This window comes from Pterocles gutturalis, unplaced genomic scaffold, assembly GCF_000699245.1.
Source record: "Pterocles gutturalis isolate BGI_N339 unplaced genomic scaffold, ASM69924v1 scaffold29972, whole genome shotgun sequence".
Classification (NCBI taxonomy): Eukaryota; Metazoa; Chordata; class Aves; order Pterocliformes; family Pteroclidae; genus Pterocles; species Pterocles gutturalis.
In genome coordinates this window covers 12,487-35,731 of record NW_010113722.1, presented here as the reverse complement: position 1 = coordinate 35,731, position 23,245 = coordinate 12,487, and the positions used below count along the sequence as shown (strand labels likewise).

General features: G+C 40.3%; 1 protein-coding gene across 1 annotated transcript; it reads left to right on the top strand.

The window, feature by feature from the left end:
- Positions 1–130: 130 nt before the first annotated feature.
- On the top strand, positions 131–16,154 carry HHAT (hedgehog acyltransferase; the record flags this gene model as incomplete). The annotated part of the gene is made up of 7 exons (XM_010074616.1): positions 131–224; positions 749–816; positions 2,517–2,630; positions 3,853–4,047; positions 5,139–5,351; positions 8,936–9,107; positions 16,004–16,154. Coding segments are annotated over exons 1-7 (1,007 nt in total), but the record flags the coding sequence as incomplete, so codon positions are not given.
- Between the last annotated feature and the right edge of the window lie 7,091 nt (positions 16,155–23,245).

Here is a 23,245-nt window from a genome sequence, read left to right as displayed (position 1 = left end):
GGTCCCGCAGCTCGGTGCGGGTTGTCCCGATGCTCGGTGCCTGTCCGTCTTCCGTGGGAAAACAGCTCCCGTTCTCTCTTTCCCCGCAGGGAACTGCCGGCGGGGTCTGCGGGGGAGCAGCTCCCAGGCGATGCTGCTGCCGGCGTGGGAAATGCGCCTCTACGGGCTCCTGTCCGTGGGCTCTCACCTGTATGCCTTCTACGAAGCACACCAAGTGTCTCAAAGTAAGTCTCCACTGTGGGTGTGCTGTGGGTGCGCTGCCCACCCGTGGCCGTTGAGCCTGCTTGGTTTGAGTTGTTCTCTCTGGGCCGGTTTCTACTTTGCTCCTCTGCAAGGAGAGCCTGTGCTCTTCCTGGCTGCAAACCAGCCCTGTGTGAGGAAGCAGTAGCGATATGCCAGCTGGGCAGAGAGCTTTGTCCCAAGGTTTTTCTGCCTCAGGTGCTGGGAGGGCCCTTGGCAATGGATGTCCTGGTACTTGGTTGTCAGGGGGCTAATGAGGGAGACCTCTGAAACTCAGTTACTCAGATGGGGGAAGTTCAGGAAAGTAGGGTCTGAATTGGAGTTTTTCCTGCCTTGTCTTGAACCCTCTCACCTGCAGCTCCTTGGAGGTGGATGTTTTAGAAGCAGCTGTGACCTCCTGTTGGTGCTTGCTGGGGATCGAACCTGTGGAGGTTGCATCCCACCTGCATCCCTGACTTTCCGTGCTCTGGCTGCTGTGTCCTTAGCAAAGTTTTGCTTTTCCCTGCAGAGTATGAAGCTGTGATGGACAGAAGGTTTGGGCTGGAACCCGGGACTCTCTTTCGAGGCCTCAAAAAGGTAGGATGGGTGACTGGTACCAGTGTCTTTTATTTTGTGGCAATAATGTGAATGCTGTGTTTCCATGCTCTTTGCTCACCTGAGCCTCTGATTTAGCTTCAGAAGTTTGTAGTAGCTTTGGAGATTTCAATATTCGTAGTTAATTTTAGTGTGATTCTAATGAGAGAGAGATACTTGCCAGGTGTGTTTCGATCTAGGAATCATAACCAAAGTTTTGCTTCTTTTCTTGATCCCTGGCCTAAGTATTTTTCCTTTGTTACATCACTGTTTGAGTGTTTGGCCTTAAAAGCTATGATCACCCTTGACATTTCCTCTGGCCTTTTTCCCCTTTTTCCTGTCACTGGGTGGTTTGAATAATGCTTAACATCAGTGAACACGTGTTTTTCTCTTGGTTGACCTGTAGTACAGCAAAGAGAATGGATTTTTTGTGGTATAAGGGTTTAAAGAAACATGGTTGGTCTTAAAGAAACTAATAAGAAAACTAGCACCCCTCTACCCCAAACCAAAAAACAACTAAACCCCACCTCCCACCTTGCTTGCTTTTGACCTCACCTCTTTTTGAATAATTGCAACTAGTGCATGCATGCAACTAATATTGAGGATGGTCTTAACACAAGACCAGGAATGCATGTCTGTGGAAGTATTTCGGTGTTCAGGCCCACCATCGCTGCTTGTAAGGGACCCTTGACATATGCTTTCAAGAAAGCCATAAAGCAATTGTGGAGAGGAACTTTTAGTGGGGCTCCTATGGGACATGGGGCTACCAGCTGATTCCTCTTACCTGATTTAGATAAAAACTACCTGTCACAGGAATCTCCAGCTGACCTGACTTTGTCTAATCATGCCTAGGCTTGGTTGAAACAGGGACTGAAACTTCTCTCCCAGCAAGGTGCCTTTTCACCTAAACTCTTGGTTTTTCCAAGGTGGACCAGAGTTGCTCTCTGAATCCCTCAGAAGAAGTGAGGGGCACCCACAGGGTAGGCAGTGCTCTGCTCCTCTGATGCCTTTCTTAAAGGCTGACAGCATTTGTAAAAAAATAAAAATTCCTGGCTAAACTTTGCTTGAGTTAAGTATAGTCCAAAACTGTTTTGCTTTTTCTTTCTAAAGGGGGGAAAAAAAAATCCTAAAATTAAAAGGATCAGGGCAAGTAGGGGTGTGAATTTGTTGAGTTTGAAGAGATGGTCAGGAACAGTAGTAGCAGACTAATTTATTTTTTACTGAGAAGCTTCCTGACAGGGAACCAAAGCAAGGATGTGCTTTAGTGGGAAGCCCTGAGAAGCGGGACCCTTGTTCCAGGCTGCGTCTCTGTGTAGTCACAAGCCTGTTCCCCATGTCCTGAGGAGGAAGGGTGTGGGGGAGTGCCTTCCTGTCCCCTTTGTAGTTGGAAAAGTCCCATGATGTTTGTGGGGAAAGGCAGTGATTGCTGCTCAGTCAGCTTCAGTGCTAGCATGAGTCTTAGGGGTCATGACACTATCTAAAGTTCTTTTTTGAATTTTGTACCACTGCTAGTCAAAAAGGAGCTGTTGGAGCTCATCTCTGTAAGTGATCAGACTGCATTGCTGAAACGAGATGTTCCCCAGATGTTGAGCTCTGTGATGCTGAGTAACAGACCTAGTGTGTTATGGAGATGTTTGCTTGTCCTGTAAGAGCATGCTTTTATGGCCAGATACACGTACTGACCAGTTCCTTTGATGCCCCAGGACCCCATGGACTTTGAGTGGAGCTACTGGGTTGAATGGGGAAGGGAACGTATACTGTGGCTTTTGGCTGGTCACCTGCTGGTATCACAAGTGTCCAGGCTCTTGGTGGAGAAGGTATGTATGGATTTTCTTCACTGCAGGGACTTTCTGTGGGTTTCAGTTTATTCTGGGTGTGGGAAACTCAGCACTGAGACTACTGAGTGTGGGAAATGCCATTCTGTGGGGTGAGTTGTGTGAGTGTGTCTGTAACTATGCACAGGTGAGAACACGTGGGTAGGTTGCCCTAGGTCTGTGTTTGGAGACTTCAGCCTCCAACCCTTGAAAGCCTGTGCTTTGTTGTGAACCATTAACCAGTGATGTTTGACCTGTACACAAAAGAAGGCTGTAGTTATTCCCTTCCAAGACTGCAGTGATGACTGCTTGGATTTTGGCATGATTGCTGTGAAAGGACTTGACCAGACTGTGGGTTTCTCTAAAGTGTCAACTTTATTGAGTTGTCAATAAAGCAAACCTAGAGAAAACTAGAAAACTCAGTCATTGCCATTACCTCAGTGAGTGGCAAGAGGTACATTCGAAACATCCTCTATATATATGATCCTACATGACATTATGTAACTGGTGTTTGGACTGGAAACGTTCTTAAAGTTCTTGCTGATTTCCCAAACTCTCAATTCTCCATTCTTCGCTGATTTCAAAAGTCTATTCAATTCCTTTTGTCTCAGCAGACCTCTATCATCTGTTTCGGTTCCTCTTTTGAAATTCATGTACATTGGTGCGGTCCAGCAATCACTCTTCTAAGAATCACTCAGGAGGTTATCTGTTCTTATATTCTAAGCTTCAGACATCATTTTCTGTTGATTCAGCTGGACTGGGTTTTAAGCTAGCTATGGTAGGGGCTATACACAGGATAAATGAGCAGCTCATAGTATTGTTCCACAACACCTGTGTCCTGTTAATTATAATCATAGATTAATCTTTATTCAGCTATTCACCTTATAGATTCTGCTAAGCACAACAGAGTACTTTAAAAGCAGCTAATTATTTTACAATTGCTAAATGATTGCATGGTTGTGGGAAGGGAAGGAAAGGAGGAAGTTACGTTCTCCCTCAAATTCGGGAGGCTCTGGGTTTCAGCCATGCTGCTGCAGAAACCCCTTCGCTTCCATCTCTGTGGATATAGTTGGGTTTACCTGTGTTGTTTCCTATGTGTTCTTAACCTTGTTGATTGCATTTGTTTCTACTATAGACCGTGTGTAGGAAAGCACAGATATGGAGTGCTTTTTTTTGCTTTAGGAATAATGAAACTAAAAATTGTTCACCTTTCTTTATCTAACAGTATAAACCATGGTGCTTGATGGTTTATGGAATGGCTGCCTGCTGGTTGTTGCTGGGAATCAAGGGCTTTGCTGTCATTTTGTTACATGCAACTATTTCATTTGCTGTGGCCCAGTTTCAACTGTCACTCCTGACATGGTTGTGCTCCCTTATCCTGCTATCCACTTTACGCATACCCGCTGTGGAGGAAGCCAAGGTAATGTGAGAAGGACTAATTAAGCATCAAATTTATTATAGTGACATTTGTCATTATGGCAGCTGTCTTTTTACAGAGTACTGTCCTTTCAGTTGATATAAGCAGAGGTTGGCTTGAAAAACCTTAGGCAGTGGAGCTGCAGTGACTCATGCTGAAGCTTCTCCAGTTAGAAAAGTCACATTTCTCAGTCATGCTGGCTGGTGCATTGAGATGAAAATATGTGCCTTGAAATATAAGTAGGTGTTGATTACAGCTGGAGTATGATAATACTTTACTAGTGCTTTAGTAAACACATTTCTTGTTCATTGAAGAGGTAATCATACCAATTTAAGGTGCAGGATTTTGGGCTCATTTGTGAAGAAATGTCCTTGTAGCGTTCACTTGAACTGAGAGGAAAAACTGGGCATATGTTATAAGGCTTGTTGCCCTGATGTTCAGGGGGAAGGCAGAGGGGAGATGAGGGCGTAGGGTCTCTTTATGTGGTGTAGACAGATTTCTGCCTTGCTGAGAAGAGCAAAGGGTCCACTGCAGTACTGATGTAATTGGCCAAACTATATTTGCTGTTTGCAAGTTTTTTGTGATTGTGTTTTTTGTTGTTGGAAGCAGGTGTGACAGGGAGCGTCAAAAACTTGAGAAAGGCTCTTGAGCTTTTTCAGGAGTGACTGATTCTCTTCAGATCTGAACTGCAGCCTTGGCTTCAGCCCTAGTAGTCCCTTGGCTGTCAGTAGGGTTGACAGTTGGTTTGGTTATTGTATTACTGGACCAAACCTGAGAGAGATAGTGGCATTACTGTAAGGAAAGCTCTCCTGTGGTCATAGAAATATATTATGTTATGAAGAACTGAAATCAAGCTGTTGTTTCTTTATGCTGGTTGCAGTAGCTCTGAAAGCTCTTTCTCCGTCAAAGCCAGTGCTTGTTGTTCATGCATTAATAGTGCTGTTCACTTCAGAAGCTCATTCCAGCTGCTGTTTGCTTTAGTTGCTTCCTGCTGCTGGTGACCTGAAAATTAGGATCTGGGTGGACATCACTGTCCAACCTTACAGAAAACATAGCATTGCACCATCGTGATCTGGCTTTGTTTTGTCTTGCAGAGAAAGTGGTATGACACTGAAAATGAGTATTATCTGCTGCTCTTCACTGTGTCTGTCCGCTGCCTCTTCTGCACTAGCTTCAGCCTGGAGTACTGCTGGCACGGGCCTGCCCAGAAGTCATCCCACTCATTCCTGTGGATGCTGGCATATGTGTTTTATTATCCCACATTCCACAATGGACCCCTTATGAATTTTGATGAATTCAGTAAACAGGTAACTGTTTTTAAGATCACACAGTTAATGGCTTTTTAGTGTATCTGTGCCTTAGCTGACTTGGGTGAAGAACTACTCAAGTGGATCTCTTTTCAGCTGTCAAATCTAGACACAGACCCTGGACTTTGAGGAATAGATTAAAGCATCATAGGTTAATTTTTTTTTCCTCATCTTGCAAGATTTTAATAACAGTCATGAGAAAATGCTAGGTAGTCAATTTCATCCAATTTTCCTTGAAATGCTCTTTTAATGGTGTGTTTCATAATACAGTTTACAGGTAAGCCTGAGTTTGTATTTATTTTTTAGTTACCTACTTGACAAAGGTTGATACTGATGAGACTTTCAAACAGAAGGTGTTCCTAATGTTATTCTGTATCTTTTCTCTGGGGGTGTTGAAGTTTGCTATATGCTAAAGGGAAGGCTGTAGTTAGAAACCAGTCTTGGGTATTTGTGCTTGTATGCCAGCCATGGCATAATACTGAACTTGCATAAGGCTGGTAACTAACACTGAGAATATATTTAGTCAATATATATTGTCAAAATAAGTCTTTATCTAGTGCTTCGATTGAGAGAGGTTGATTAGACTCCAATATTAGAGAAGGTGGAAAGAAAGCTAAATAGTTTTTGAAGGCTGGATGATTAATCTTATCTATCAGACTCTCATCTCTATTTCTTTCTGAAATAAATATTTTTTCCTCAACAAGGTACTCTGGAGAAAAAAAAAGCCTCAAAACCTACAGAGAAGGAATTTTCATTTGTGTGTTTTGACTTCAATAAAAGCATATAGAACTGATTCTGTCATATTTTCCTACTTACTAGTGATTTGGAGGATTTCAATTTTTAGTTATTCATTGGAGATTAAGAATTATTTGGGTGTCTAAAGCTATCTGCTACATAACGTATTTGATATTTTCAAAATTATTAGAATGTGAAGACTGGACAATTAATTGTGAGTGTAGCTTTGGGAATTTGACAATGTCCTGGATATCAACTTCAAGATGCTTTCCTCCCCAAGTTCTTCTACTTTACAGGATGCTTTTTTGTCTGACATCAGATTTATCCCTTCAACCAGGGAGACAGTGACACATATTGGTACATTGTGAGAGTGTTCATAATTTAAGCATGCAGCTGCTGATCTGAATTTTTGTTTTCCTCTCCTTCATCAGGTGGAATAAAGTAACATTTTCAGCAGCAGCTCGCTATTAACTCTGAAATGTCTTTCAGAGTCACAGAAAGCTGCTGGTTTGTATTGCGAATTCCTGAAAATCCCAGTTTCCCCTCATGCTGGTGTGAAAACAGCTGATGATTTACTTGGAACACTTTTCTTCAGACTTTAAGAAGCTGAGCAGCTCCTTTAATGTGAAAGACCTACCTGTCTTACTGAATGTTTTTCCTAGTGCCTTGCAGGCTGCTTTTCAAGCCTGCTTCTACGTGACAGGGGAAAACCTCACATTTCCATGCTTTATTGCTTTCCTTACTTCCTTGCACACTTGAGTAAGAAGTGACATCACCACCTGTGATGTCTATAGCTAACAATATTAGGATAAAGTGGATGAGTGGACATTTCAAACCATAAAACAGCTGATTCTGTTTATATATAGAAGCCTAGGCATTACTTGCTTTTGTTTATATTTGGAAACCATAGTAAATAGACTGAGCTTTATGGAAGTGAAAACTGAGATTCTGGTTGGACCCATGAGTGACAAGTCCTATGCTCATTTGTCTTCAGTAGCCTTGGAAGATGCAAGGCGGAATGTTGTTGTCCTGGGCTGGATGTTGTAGGAAAAATCCACATAGACTTGCATAGAAACGGAGGTAATTTAGTTTTTACCGTTTATTGTTTTGTACCTTCTGAAGTGTGTTAAATTCCACCTATATTCTTGTACCCCTAGCAGAGGGAGATGATTTTTTTCAAGGAATGTTTCAGAAGATGTAAGAGACTCAAAGTTATTTGAGAGCACCTTGGAGACAGCTGGTAGGAAAAATTGTTGAGAGGGGTGAGGGAGTGTCTTCTTGCATAGAAACTGAGCTCACCTGGTATGGCTCAGCAAAGACCACCTGTATTCTTGGTGTGAGGAGGAAAAGGAAGATTGAGAGTAGGATGTCTGTATTTGTGGTAGGTTCTCATTTAGATATGCACAGACCTGTTTGGTTAAAGCCATAAAGAAGATGGAACAAACTGAACAACCGTAATGTGTTTCTTGTTGGTGTTTGCTGAAGTCCATTGTCAGAGCTCGTCCCTGAGCAGAGGATATTGCCTTCACAGGTGAGGCTGGAGAAGGGTTTTGAAGTTTGAAGTGCCTAGCAGTTGATTCAAAGTGCACAATACAAAGTGTGTCTATTGCTGCTGTCAGAAAAGACCACCTGCAGAACCCCTTAACTGAAGCTGACACAAAGATGAGGGCTTCTGCTGAGCACACTGGCAAGTGGAAGTCCTGGAGATGGAGACAGAAACTGCTGTAATACCGATGCTGGCAGTTGGCATCCATTGCCAGGCAAAAATGAGAGACTGACATTTCATTGATGGCCTTGTTGAATTTCTGGGCATAGCAGTTCTAGTCATGGGTTTGAAGACCTGTTGTGCAAATTGCTGCGGTTAAATGGTAGTTTCCAACCTTTTATCTAGCTGGTACAAATGACCTTTCAAAATAAGTGTCCTGCTTTATTTCTAAGTGAGCAGAGCTAACTGGATGTTAGCTGCACTGTGTGCTTGCAATTGTGAGGGGGTTTTGCCTGTGCAGGTGGGTTGGTTGCTTATCTTTTATGTGTATTTTTGGTGACCAGTCAAGAGATTGGAGAAGGAGATGTTGCACACACACAATGATAGGTGCACAGAACATGATTAAATTTTTAGGCAAACCTATGTTTCTGTTGTTTGATCAGATTCTCTTTTACTGTGGAAAGAATGTAAAATAATAGCTTACCAATGTGTTTACTATAGGTAGCAGCACAAGAGTTGGGGGGCATCTTAAGCTTGTCAACTGCAAAACTTGTCTTATCTGGTATTTAACTTGCACTTAACTGCCATTTGTTCAGCATGTCATGTAGGTCTTGCTGACCTTGGCAATGCTACAGGAGAAAAATTAAGAACTGTCCTGAAATAATCCCATGCAGCTGGTAGAAGTTGAAGGTATTTTATGAGCAAGCAGTCATTGTTTCTGTGTGTGGTAGGGCTACTGCGTGGAAAACTTTCTCCTTCGTGGAAAACTTTCTCCTTCGTAGCTCTTGTTTCCTTAAACTTTTTTGATGGTCTCCAGAGGTTGATCAAGTTACAGGAATTAAAAGGAATCTCATGTCTGGATTCTTTTCAGGTTAATGGCACTTGACCTTTTCTACAACAGTTTTTGGTGCAGTGTATGTTCATGTTTGGGCTCTTGCTGATTTCTCCTGCTTATACTGAGATTGAGAATGGAGAGACCAGTCTCCCTCTAGAGTATGTCAGAAATTTTTGAATGGTGTAGTCAAATGGTCCCCATAGTAGTAGCAATAAATAGCAAATAAAATTTAAAAAAAGTTCTCAGGATGAGTATTTGAATAAAACAGTCAGTTATGTGCCATATAACCTCTTTGTATTTCTTCTTCAGATGAGGAGACAAGAAGCCTTCAGTTTGAAGACCAATCTCAGCATCTTAATCATGGGCATAATTCGTATTTTCTTTTGGTGGTGCCTGGCTGAGCTGATGATTCACCTCATGTATATCCACGCTCTCTACAGCAGTCCTCCACCTTTGGAAGCTGCATCATATTGGGCTTTGGGTGAGTGTAGAAACAATAGCAGAAATCTTCCTTCTCCTCCCACTTCAAGTACCCAAGTCTACCTCTTTTATGTCTGTCTTATGAATAGCACATGGTGGTCGGTCACTGTCAGAACGGTGGTCTACAGGCTCGTAATATAACATATAGGTCCCCTAAGAAGCTTCCAGTTGAACTTACTGAACTGGTTCCTAAATTAAAAAAAAATTCAGTGTATTTTCCAATCTGAAGTGTGTGTCTAAAGTTTTTACACTTAAAACAAAGCTTTTCTTTCATTTACAGATCAAGAAGGTGACATGTTAAGAATTAGTGTTTCTCATCCTTTATTGATCTCCTTCAGTGTTTGATGTTTCTAGTTTTTATTTGTGTTGAAAGGTAAAATGGCAGTACTCATGAAATGGAGCAGAGGGAAGGAATTCCAAACAAGGTGGCCTGAAAGTATCAGTCAGTGCTTCTCAGCTGTTTTCCTCCTTGACTTCCTCCTCTTCTGTCCCCTCCCAGCTCCCTAGTATTTCATCAAAATGCCTGACTCTAGGCCTTAAAATTGGGTTCTGAAAAAGCCTTGGTGAATGCTGAATTGAAGGAGATGCCTCTTTCCTGTTGCTTGTTGGTACAGTAATCAATGCACACGCTGGCATGGTCCCGTCAAGCAGCCACTGGAGTTCATGTATGATGAGCAGTGTGTGTTGGAGGGCACTTGTGAATTGGACTCTGGTCAGTAGGGGGCAATGTGTGCCCTCTGTGTATATAGGTATGTGCATCTATATACACACAATATATATTTCAATATATAATTTTTGTATATAAAAAAGGGCAAGAGCAGATAGCAGAAAGTGAGAGGTTTGCCTTCATGGTTCATTTTACACCTCCTCACTCAGTCACTGTTTAGAAAGTGGTTTCTGAATTTTCATCTCCTGTTCTAAATGTCAGTTCATTGATGAATTAAATCTGTTAGATCCTGGTATTGTCTGTATGTCTGACAAAAAGCTTGACACTGGATAAGACAGGCAAGGATACAGAATTAGGGACCAAATATTCCAGTTTTGGTGTTACTGGTGAATTTCTTCCTCTCTTCCAGACTACCAATGTTGATTTCTTTAAAAGAGGGGAAAAAAGTTACTTTTCGGACAATAGCTAAGTAGGCTGTATATTTATTTGATGAAATCAAGTGTTACATCTGATGAATTAAAATGCATTTTGAAGAGGTGATTAGAAAATACCTCAAAGCAACAGGTGATGAAAGCCAGTGTTAAAGCAAATTTGGACTGTAAAGCTGCCTGATTAAAACATGTTCGTTTGAATTGAAGGAAGTTCCCTGTGAACACTCTGCTTCTGAGAGGTGTGTTCAAAGTGTAACCCTACTCATGCTGAGCTTTGTCTTTGTAGTAATGGAAGGAGGTGTTTAAAATATTACAGTAAAAATTAGATTTTTAGGCAGAAGTTTGTAACTTCATAAAATGTTTTCTCTGCGGCTTTCATCACAATGATTATACAGGTCTCCTTAGACTCAAACCAGACAGACCACTGCTGTGACTTGCTTTAGGGAGCCACTGGTATATGTGTAAGGGTGCTGGTAATATTTTTCTGTCAATCCTTACTGGATCCTTACTGATCATACCATGCTTTTACGCCAGTTCTTGTGCAGAGCCAAATACTCCCCTCTGTTATTTCACATTCTGTTATTAAAACCAATTACATCAGCTAACAGATTCATGAGACCAAGGAAGCAGCTTGCTGTTGAGTTAAAAGAATTAAGTACCTGGTATATTAGCTTTTCTGCACTGCTGGGGTTTTGTCTCCCCCATTTTGTTTCCTATTTAACTACAGCAGCTTCAAAGCAGCCCAGAGCATCTACTTACATTGTGATGCCTGGCTAGCCTGATAGCCTAGTAAGTTTAGGGGAAAGGCTGTGAGGCTGTTTTGCAATCATCTCTCATTAGGGAGATTATAACTGCTCCTCCATTTTTCTTCTGGGATATCTTTGAATGATTGCAGTAAATGCCAGCAGTGCAGGTAAGGACTACAGTGCTATGAAATTCTGCTCTTGGCATCTTAAGGGTAATGATGGTGGTCAGTCCACACCTCAGAAGTGTGAAACTACACTGTATTCTGCATCATTTCGTGTGGTGTTCCTGTGAGGTGAGACTGCAAAGAAATAAAAAAAAAAAACCAAACCCTGCCTAAGTTGCAGTGCTTGTTTAAAAATGCCAGTGTACAACATTGTCATTTATGGCTGCGCAAAGCAGAAATGCTAAAGTTACCTAATGTAACATTATTGAGTGCACACAGGTATAAACTTAAGAAAAAATAGTACCTGGGAGAATGTTACCCAGCAGTAAGAAGAGTATTTTCTCTACTGTGGAAGGAATTAGGCAAATGAGTTTCTAGAAGTAACAATATACAAAATAGTGCATGTATGGTTCTGATGCCTGTGTATTCAGCTGTAGCAAAGGTGCAAGCTGTCCTCAGTGTTACTGTTTGCATGCATTAGCTACCATTAATCCATTTTGTGAATTGTATGGCTGTGTTTTAAACTTTTTAAATTTTTTAACTCGTGTCCTTTTGCAACTAAACCAAAGATCCTCTTAGGTCAAATGTTCAAGAAGTTATTTTTTCTATGCCATTTACAAAACAGCATCTGCATTACTGAAACAGTATTCTTGCCTATGAGGTTGTTACCTTATTCCTTTCAATTCATTTGCAAATACCTAGTTCTGTGTATTCTCCTACTCTTCTGAATGTGAGCATGTCAAATTGTGGAGTTTCTTTCCTTCTAGAGGAAGCCACCTTCTGTCCCAGATAACCGAGCTGGGCTGTATGTTTCTTGTGGCACGTGTTACCATAGTGTCTTAAAGGCTCAGAGGGCACTGCAGCCTTGCTTCACCCTTTGCTTGTTGTATATCATACAGTCTCTTTATTGTCTCTGTAATCTGGGTAGGTGAAGCCTGTGTCTTGAATAAACAATGATGTGGCACATCCTTTCTTGCATTATTGTTGTACTATGGATGGAAGAACTGCTGTAGTTGAAGTATCTGTGCAATCTCCTTAATTGCTGTTATATGCAGGTTATATTTGTAACTGGCAAGTTTCAAGGTCATTAACTGGGTGATAAGAGCGTTGGGAATTGTGAGCAGAAAACTAATGACAGTGTATGTGTAGTTCATGTAAAGGCAGGACCTTCAGTTCTCTCCTGGTCACCCCTGTTTTCCTGGATTACTCCTCTCCCTGTGTTTCATAACTTCTGCCTGGCGGCCACCAGTAAAGGCAGTTTATGTTCCTGCCCTGTGGATCAATGAGCTATGGAAGTACATAGTCAGCAGCCTGCTCCAAGAGACAGCAGGTTGCGTCCTCTGTGCATCAGTCCTTTAATGAGTAGACAGTGTCTTGTTGCATTATGGCTCCTGGATTTTGGGCAGTTCAAATGAAAAATGGTTGGAGTCCTAGCTGGAGGGTCCTCTGAAGAACAGCATCTTTCTTAAAACTCTTCATATTATTTAGAAGAACTTCTCTACTGAATGAGAAGATGGGCATTCTTTATTTAAGCTCTTCAACTACACAGTTAAAAAAAAAGTCAATAGTTTAATTCATTTTTTCCATTTTTTCCATGTTGAACATTTTTAATTGGATTTCTGTCCATGATGTGAGGAAAAGCTAGTTGCATCCACATCTTTCATGGACTAAATACAATAAGAATCTATTATGGATCTGATTTCAGTGTATCCCCTCCCCTGCTCAATACTACAAACCCCATGTGCCACATAGATATCAGAATTTCTCCTGCCACATATTCCTCCTCACATTTAAATTGTTTCCTTTAGCATTCTACACATACTTCTTTAAACTTGCATGCTTATATCATAGCACACTGTGGCCCTGGAGACAAATGCCTCGTGCACTAACAAAAAGCTGTATCGTATGGGTCTGAAGAAAGTGTAATTTCATGCTGTGAGTACACAGTTCTATTCTGTTTCCTTGGTGGCCTGTGTTTGGTAGCAAAAATAACCTCTAAGAGGAAATGCCAGTCTCCGGTATGGAGGAAGAGGAGGTGGTGAGAGCTAGCTTTGGGTAGAGGTGCTTTTAGATATCCACATATTAACTCTTTTGGGTAACTTCAGGTATAAATTATTTCCAGTCATTGACCAGAGCTCCAGCCCCCACAGAAACTTTATTCTCTGTATGGGGCAGTGGGCATTTCAGTTTCACAAAAAAAACCAAAAAAAAGCCAAACCAAAACAAAAAACTAATCTTGACTCTGAATCCTTTTGAATTAATTTGTCCTGGGGAAAAGATAGCATTTTTCCAATACTTTTTCCCTTAGCTATGTTTTTAATATACACTTGCTATATCTTGTTCCCAATTTAAGATAATGCTCGTGTGTGTTCTTTTTAAGCTTTAAATTGAACACTAGAGAACAAATTGTGTGATATTGTTAATGAATTTGAGAAATTTAGCATTGATCTTGTATTTCTTTTTTTTTATTATTTCATGTTTTTAAGTCAGGTGAAGCAGTGTACTTCTGGCTGCTTTGTGCTCTAATGGAGCAAATGAAAAGCAGCTGGAATGTCTCAGGTTTGCAAGAAGGTTTAAAGCCTGTGCCTGTTGCCAGAGCAGCCCAGAAGTTGTGTGGCTGTGCATCTTGCCCTTAGTTTTCCATGTGTGGCCAGGACTCTCACAGCTGGGATGAGTTGAAGACTAATGAGAACTTCTACATATTTTGATAGGGACCTTCACATTGCTGGTATTGTGAGCCTTAGGATTGCCACACACAGAGCAGCTAGTGTGTGCCAGGTAATGATAAGGGATGGGGTGTCTGTGATTGTTTAAGACACCACTGCTATTGAGCTGTTCACTAGTTAACTGTATGACAAATTAGATGTATGTTATTGGAAATGGTGAAAATGTTATTTTGTTTTTCTGAAACTCAAGTATTATAACTTTGTATCTGGGAACTCAGAATCTTTCATTATTGTATTTAAAATCAAATGTATTGATTTTCAGATCTGAGAGGGGTAGTCTGTGTCTCTGAATCTGTCTTTCCATCATGCACAGACAAATGGTTTTGAATTTTACCAGACAGCTGTGATCTTCATAATCGGTTTGTGTGGGTATCAGCACTCAGCTCTCCAATGAAATTTGTCAGAAAAAAAATGAGAAACTGAATGAGATGGGAATTAAAGCAGAAAGTTGGCTGTATAGATGATTTAGCAGTAATCTAATGTGTAGCTAATTGGCTAGTATCCAAATTGTGCTTCTGATTGTTTGCTTTCCTCTGGGGAAGAATCTTGTTGAACACTACATGACTGCTTCCCTGAAGGACAATACCATAAGCTTCATGTCTAGGTATTTAGTTATAACATCAATTTTTATCTGCTACGGCACAACTGTTTCTTACATCATGGATGTGGATCATAATATTCAAACTAAAAATGCTGGATTCTAGCAGCAAAATGCTGGCCATGTCTAGGCCAGCAGGAGTTTTGCAATTTATGTTATTTGTGCCAGAATTTCACCCTAGGTTGTTATATAGTAGGTGAATTTTTAATGTTTAACTTGTGGTTGTCATCTATAGTATACTCATTATTCATCAGAATGCAAAAGGAATGTTTTGCCAAAAAAAAAAAAAAAGGCAGATTATTTAGATATTCATGGACTGCTGCAGTCAGATTGAAAACTTTGTCTCCAAGTAAGGTCTACTGGAAGGTTTTAAAATTACATTAAATATCTAAAGTACACCAGTCAAATCACAAGTTAGTATCAGTGAGGTAAAGCTAAACACTGGAAAGGAAAGAGACTTAACAATTGCATTTTTTATGTTATTCTTCCAAATTGTAATAATTTTGCATTCCCTCCTTTGGGATTAGATTTTACTTATGTCAACTGTGAGTCAGATGGAAAAGTTCACTGAAGTCAGTGGAACTTTTAGGAGTGAAATCTCACCAGTTTATGTAAAGGTGTTGGCCTCTGCTTTTTACTGAATTTTTTCTTATGATTACGCCAAATGCCTTTTTATTCAGCAGTAAACATTTAGAATATTAATTTTTTGTTATGATTATGTCAAATGCCTTTTTATTCAGCAGCAAACATTTAGAATATTAGTATGAATCGTCTGGCTTTATAATGTGTTCTAAGATTGTTACACTCATGAGTAATAACTCTGAGAATACCCAGTATGATTTTTCATCTCTCACCTGTGCAAGATGCTGCATTTTGTGCCATACCCTGGGGTTAAACTGTGAGCAAACTGACAAAATTGCTCCTATGGAAATTGGGCACCTAAAGTACCTTAAGGAGGCCTTTGTCCTGTGGGTTTAAAAACTGAAATGTGCTTTAAGCATTATGCCAAGTGAAGTTCCAGTCTTGTACACCTTGGCTGCAGCAGGAGGTGTTTTGAGGGACACAATCTGACAGTACATGAGATGTTTGTGGAGCTGTCAAGATAAGCTGGAAGGATAACCATTATTTATACCTATTCTGGAGGAACAAGTGAGGAGTGGTTGATTGGGTTTTTTCGCGAAGGTAGAATTTATCGTCCCTGTGGCAAATGTTTATTGCTTGTATCAGTATGCTCTGATTTTTAGTTAACATAAGTCAGTATTTATTTGTTTTTCATAGCAGTCAGTACCCATGGTCCAAAGATTTTTGGAAGTGGAACTACAGATACTTACTTATGCCTTCATATTGGAATTACGGTACTGTTTTGGGTGTGTGTGCCTCAAGTCATAGTTGCATGTGCCTGTGTCCTATAGCTGTTCCAAAAGTAGGTATTGTATATCCCATCAACTGATGACGCTTGCTTTAGTTCTTTGAATAATGGCTCTTTGGAAATAATCAGTATTAATGGGTTTTAAAAGTATTTCAGGACTTGTTTAAGGTGTGGTGTGTTTTTTTTTTTCTTTTAGGTGGACTGGCTTTAGCTCAAGTACTATTTTTTTATGTGAAATATTTGGTTCTGTATGGTGTTCCTGCCCTGCTCCTTCAAATGGATGGACTCAAACCTCCAGCTCTGCCTTGCTGTGTGAGCCTGATGCACAGTTTCACAAAAATGTGGAGGTTAGTCATTATTGCTTTTCAGACAAGCAATACTGATTTTGTTACTGACGTATAGCAGTCAGTGTATAAGAACGTGTGTGTGTGTGTGTGTTCATGGTCACGTGTTTGCTTGCCTGTCCTTGTGCTTTTTCTCTCACCCCCACTTTCTAAATGAACTTCAATTTGATGATTACTTTTTTCACACTACAGAGGGTAGGGGCCAGCATACCTTTCAGCATTTTCATCCTCTTAATTATTAGAATTAGACTCAGCCTTCTTAGCTTAACTAACATAGCAATTTTTTTCCTGATATCTATTAAGTGGTTTGTTTTTCAGTCTTGGTCTATAGCCCATATTTCAGCTAGATATTCTTCCAGAGAAGGAAAAGAAATGCTTGATTTTAATCACTCAGTGAGAAAAGCTGTGGTTGCAATGCTTCAGTAGGTAGAGTCATCCAGTAGAGAGTCTTCAACATACTAAAAATCATATGAAAAATGGTAATTGTTTGTAATGTAGGATGAATTTCTGGATCCCCTTGGCTTTTAAAGAGCTTCAGCACAATGTTTCATGTAAGTATTGGTTTTGAACCTTACAGTTGCTTTAAATCAGTATTTGCTGAAGCATTTTCCCTGAAAACTGTCTCCCAGTTGGATTCTGCTTGCTCTTTAGACTATGTGTAACAGTGGATTCAATTCTCACAGAATCACAGAATGTTAGAGATTGGAAGGGACCTCGAAAGATCATCTAGTCCAATCCCCCTGCCGGAGCAGGAACACCTAGATCAGATCACACAGGAACGCATCCAGGCGGGCTTTGAATGTCTCCAGAGAAGGAGACTCCACAACCTCTCTGGGCAGCCTGTTCCAGTGCTCTGTCACCCTCACCGTGAAGAAGTTTTTTCTCATATTCAAGTGGAACCTCCTATGTTCCAGCTTGAACCCATTGCCCCTTGTCCTATCACTGGGTGTCACAGAGAAGAGCCTGGCTCCATCCTCCTGACACTCGCCCTTCACGTATTTATAAACATTCATTAGGTCACCCCTCAGTCTCCTCTTTTCCAAGCTTGTTTTCCTCTCGCTATCTCTAGTTCCTCCAGTCTGTGGGATGCTGTGCCCCAGACTTCTAGAAACATCACCTAAAATGATTTAGACTTCTCATCTTTTTAGTGCAGAGCTTTCTCTTGTGTTGTGTTAGTGCAGAGCCTAGTGCAGTGGTGATTACCCTGTTTGGTCTCTGACTGCTTTGCAATATGAATAAAGCTCTTTCATTTTAATCGTAAAAACAGAGGGACTGCTATTATCAGAGCTTTATTGGATGAGATTTTAATTTTGTTTTCAGTTGAAGTTAGTTGTAGCAAGAAGTCTTTATAGTTCATAATAGTTGGCAACTGTAGATATTGTAGTATTCAAAGAAATGCAGCAGAAATAGAGTGCAGAAAACAGATGAACTGTTAAAAATTATTTGAGCTACTAGCAAATGCCTTGGTTTAAATTCTCTTTCAGAGTTTGAGCTGAACTTATGACCTACAGAGTTAATACAGAAATCTGGTTTTTACCAGGCACTCTGAGATCTGCATCTTTTGCCCTGCTGGCCCTTGCAAGCAGAGTTGCAAACAGCAGCATTTTTTTTCCTCACCTCACAGTTATTATTCCAGGAAATCTGTGTATTGCTCTGGAGGTGCCAAATGAAACTGAACTTCAGCACAGACACTGCTGTGCCAGGTAGTTGTAACAGACTGTGAACAGGTACTCTGTGTCTGCAAAGGTGTGTGGTGTATCACAGTAAAAAGTATTCATAACACTTATAAGCAAATTCAAACTGTACCTAAGCAGAAAGGGTATTTTTTCACAGAAGGGAAAAAGTCAACTGCTGATATTTAGCATTTGCATAAGTATTTCATTCATATATATATATATATATATGTATATCAAGCATTCTCTACCAGAAAGAATAAAATATTATGTAATAGGTGGGATTTATTTGGTTGGTTTGAGGTTGAAAAAATCAGTTCATGTACAGCTGACTTGATTTCTTGCTCTCAAAGCCATGTGGATAGTAGAATTTACTATGGCTGCTAGTGAACTATAGGTCATTCTCAATTATCAAAGAAATCTTGTGTCACTTGCTCTCTGAATTCCTGAGTTATGATGTCCTTATGCCTTTACAGTTAAACTCTTCAATCAGTACTGTCCAAAGGCTTTGCAGTCTTTTTGTGTGTTTCCGTATATTATATGGGAACGTCAGTATTAGAAGTTGGGGATAACCTTTGTTTCTAAACTGTATGACTCTTTTAACAGGACAGGAAGCATGGAAATCACAGGTTTAGCATAAAAGCTAGCAACCAATGGTGAAAGTAAATAGCTTGGGTTGTGAAGCCTTATGAACAGTGAACACTGTGTTTCCTTAAAGTGCTAAATACTTTTTTGTAGTTTGTGAATACATGCACTTTTAAGTGAACGTTCCTAACACCTTTATCAGAGTGGGTCGAATTTAAATGTTAGTAACACAGTGCCTAGTTTTTAAGCTGGTGAAGAGATTTGTAGCAGACTCTGTTCTCATAAAGTAGTAGCCTGGTAAAGCTTATTAAAAGCTCCTGGGGCTGGGTTGGGAAATGGGGTGGGGTGGAATGATCCAGATGACATGGAGTTTCCTCCTGGCTGGCATCAGGGAGGCTGCTTGGAAAAAAAGTGCTTGTGAGTGCTTGGCTTGCTCTTACCCTTCACGCTGCTGTCTGCTTTAGGGTACTCTCAGAAGCAGGGTATTATGCTAGCTAGGTTTTCAGAAGACCCTGTATTGCTATTTTTATGTCTCAAAGCTATTAGCAGCGCAGATTTTGAAGGGAAGAAGGTAGCCTGATGAGAAAGACACCATGAATGTCACAATGTAAGGAATGCAAATATGCCATTAAGGAGTCTTCCACCACCACCTGGTGTCCTTTGAGCATAACAACAAAGCTTTTGATCTGATACATCCAGACCAGTGTCACTTATAATCAGTACATGCTGACATAATTCACTATGTGATACAGCAGGTGAAAATCTTTCAATCAGGAAGGTAAGAAAGATACCAGAGTGTGTCTAAAATTTCTCTAGAGCTGAAAGGCAGAGCAGGTGTTAGAAAAACAAATCAGGTACTCTGCCTCCGTATTTATGGTACTAAACAATAAACCAAATTCTGTCCATTCAAACTGAAAAATAAAAGGCTTTAATTAAAAAGGAGCTATCAACTTTATAGTAGATTCTGCCTAATTTGCATTTTATTAAATCAGGACAATCTCTTCAGTCAAAAAAATTAGGATTCTTGTTACTATCTCAAGACAAATACAGGTGTTGAATGTGTTACTGTGGTTTCATTTTGCTAGGATATCATCTTGCTAAATATGCAGCTGCATAGCTAATAAATGCATGGTAAATTTGTTAGTATTCAAAAGCTTGATTATAGCTGTGAAAAGGAGTTTCTGAGCTGCTGTTTTCCAGATAGGGCAGCAGTTGAGTGGCACAGCAACTTAGTTTTTAATATCTGCTTTATCTGAAGTCATGAGGAATTAAAACTTGTTTTTTGTTACCAAGGTTAAAAACAAGGTAATGAGTTGTGTGAGAGCAACCAGTGTTGGAAACTTGCAAGTGCTGTTAAAGAATTGGTCAAGTCTGATGTCTGCCATACAGCTGCTCAGGTGGGGGGGGTGGATTGTGTAGTGCAGCTAGAAAAAGTGCTACTGCTGAAACTTGCAAATCGGTTGAATATGGAAAAACATCCTGCTGGAGAAGTAAGGGTGTGGAAACTACAGAAACAATAGATAGTACATAACTAAATCCTATATCGATTTTCACATATCTGTAAATTCCTTTGACAATGTATTCCGCAAACAAACTTGTCAGTTTGTAAATTAGGACAACGTTTAGCACAGATGCTGTTCATGAAAAAAAAAATCATGCTTCTAGTTTTATGTTTCCATACTATGTTACTGAGTGTGGTGAGCGCTCTTCTGTGAAGATGTTGGACACATTGATCAGATGTGTTTAGACACACTGTGGGAAGAGCATGACATAAGAAATGAGTTATCTCTGGTCATAGACTGATATGAAATGTGTAGAAGCACAACTCCTCTTCTCTGCCTTTCTGCCTTAGATTTTGCACATTCCCAAGTATCTTATCCCAAAATAATTTGGGACAAGTGTGTTGGGGACAAATTGTGCTAAAACTTTACACGTGTTTAATGTTGGTTAGCCTCAGCAAGGGTAGAAGTTCTTCAGGAAGGCAGTAAGAAGTAGTATTTGAAAGGTAGATTTCACAGGAAACAAAATTTCATCCAGAATTAAAAAAAAAAAAAAGGAGTTGAAGAAATGCTGCCAGATAAAAATAAAATAATGCAATGATGAAGAAAGATCTGTCCATTTTCAACTACTATGCTGCAAGTTCTAGATTCCACTTTGTATTTGACACCCTGATTCTTGACCAGACAGGAGCCTGACATAAGTCAGCCCCTCATTTTCTTGCATGCTAGTGGCCAGACTAGGAGGGCTGTATTTTGCATGTACAGACACACCTGCCCGCTTTTATGTGAACACATATTAAGTTAATCCCACAGATGTTTTGGTGACATTGAAGAATGGCATCTGGGTTATGATTTGAAAGAAATTGTCTGCAATTCAGTCTGCTTTACTTGCCTCGTTAGTGCGAAAGCATTGCTTGCCTTATATGAGAAAAGTGGTCTATATGCAAGGTCTCAGTGAATTGCTCCAAATTATGGATTAGAATTTTGTTGTAGGCTAGTCACATTCTTGGCTATAACCATGCCACAGAAAATGGATCTACAAATGAAAATATAATCTTATCTGCATCTGTTTCTTCCTCATCATGATACTTTTTGTCTGCCTTCACTGTTCTTGAAACCTTCCCCTTCTGGAAACAGTTCAGTCCTTTCTGCCTATCAGAAAAGACTGTACAGGATATTTTCCCTTCCTTTCAATTTATTTTCTTGGAAAAGACAGTCTGCTACTGATGTTATGTGTGAGTACAAGCAAAAGAGGCCACTTTGAACATCAATTTTGGAATGATAAATAGCAAGTAAAAACTTCCCATCTCTTATTTCTGTCTTTAGATGTGTTTACATCTAATTGCCTATACTTAGTTTGTGGTTAGGAATGGAATAGATTTTTAAACAAGGAAAATGGATTTTCTGACATTTGGGAAAAAAAGTAATTTCACCTGTGCTTCTCATGGTCTCAGCTGAGTTTATCATATACTTCCCTTCTTTGGGCTTCTCATTTTTGTATTGGAGTAAATAATTTGGGGAGTTATCAAGAGGAATAAGCTGCTGAAAGGCTTTGTGTTATAACATTTAGGAAATGTAAATAAGATCAGAAATGGTGTTTCTGCCAGTGCTTGACTTGGGAAGCTTGCCTCCTTAGATTGCTAAATAGCCCATGTCTGGTACAAGTTAACACAAACATAGTTGTCCGGCTGTAACTGTGCTACAGTCACGTGTAGCTGGGATGACAGCCCCACCTCTGGGCACAGAGAAAAGGTGCCTTTACAAGTTTAGGGGCTTGTACTGGGGCAAACTCCTGTGGGAGGCTCTTGCTTTCTGTTTGAGTATTGTAATACTCTTCAGCTGTGGTGTTTCTGGATAAGGTGACAGGTGGTCTAAAACTTGAGATAGCAGATCTTCTTACTGAATTTCTCCTTCCTATGAATTTAGTTCTCTGATTATATGCTAGTAATAACAGCAAATTACTGTTGTGTAACTTGTCACTTGGCGGTAATTGTAGGGGAAAAAGGAAGGATGCTAAACGATGGGTCATCAATGCCTTTCCCTGGCAGGTATCCTCAGTAGACAGTTAAATTACAAATCCTTGAAAAATTTGCATGAGGGAAGGAGAGGCAGGCAGTGAAAAAGAACTCCATGGCAGTGTGAAGAAGAGATTCAGCATGAATTGCCCAGAGCCTGGGAGAAACTGTGGCTCAGACCTGCTGCCTGCCTTGCTGTAGAAGGGGTTGCAGTGGCAGAAACAGCTGCTTCCCAGAGCTGCAGGAGGACCTTCACTGGGATTCTGCACTCTGGGGATCAGAGCAGGGATGCTGGGCCAAGCCTACTTGTGGTACAAACAGAGAATCTCATTTTAAGTGCTATAAATGGCCTAACAGTTAGCTTCAAGAGGATAAAGTATTTTGTATTTGTTTTGTATCTATCCTGTAGTTCTGGACAGCTATGTTTTAAATGGTCTCTACTCCATGCCTCTGATGGGACTTGGGACTTACCCAGTGGCTGGAACTGAGAGACAAGAAAAGAAAGGACAGGCTTATGGACTTTCCCAGTGGCTGGAACTGAGAGACAAGAAAAGAAAGGACAGGCTTATGCATATTTCCCTTTTCTCTGGAGATCAGAATCGTAGAATCACAGAATGGTTTGGGTTGGAAGAGACCTTACAGATCATCCAGTTCCAAGCCCCTGCCTTGGGCAGGGACACCTCCCACTAGCCAAGGTTGCTCAAAGCCTCATCTGGCCTGGCCTTGAACACCTCCAGGGATGGGGCATTACAAGTGTCACTTCTAGTATACTTCCAGCCTTTGACATTTTCAAATAAAAAGTTGTCCAGTGTGTTTTAGGCAGTGTATAAGGTAAGACAAAAATGTCTCTTAACAATCTAGCTTCTCTCGAGTTTTAATCTTAGAAAATGTTAGCATTGTAGCATTTCTTTTTAAAAAAATCAAAAGGCATCTTTTCCACACCCTATATTTTTAGAGAAGATCTCTTAAATATGAAAAATATGATTATTTAAAAAGATTGTTGGATTAAGCAGAATTAACACCCACAGTGTTGAAATGGCTTGGTGCTCATGAGCAGGGGGAAGCTGTATTGAAATCTTAAGAAGAAATCAATATTGCCAAAGTGTGTGGAATTCCAAATTCATCAATGCCCATGAGCCGTGTTAAGCTTTCTTTTGCAAATGTTAATACCCTGAAGTCGTAAGATCTTGTTTGTGTGTCCTATCTGGACAAGTACACTGAATTGGATCCCAAACTGTTAGTAAAAGTAACATGCATAAGAGCAGTTTTGTCATGGAAAGCTTATGTTTGCATGTGTTTCTGGATGATGTGCTTTAAAAAGC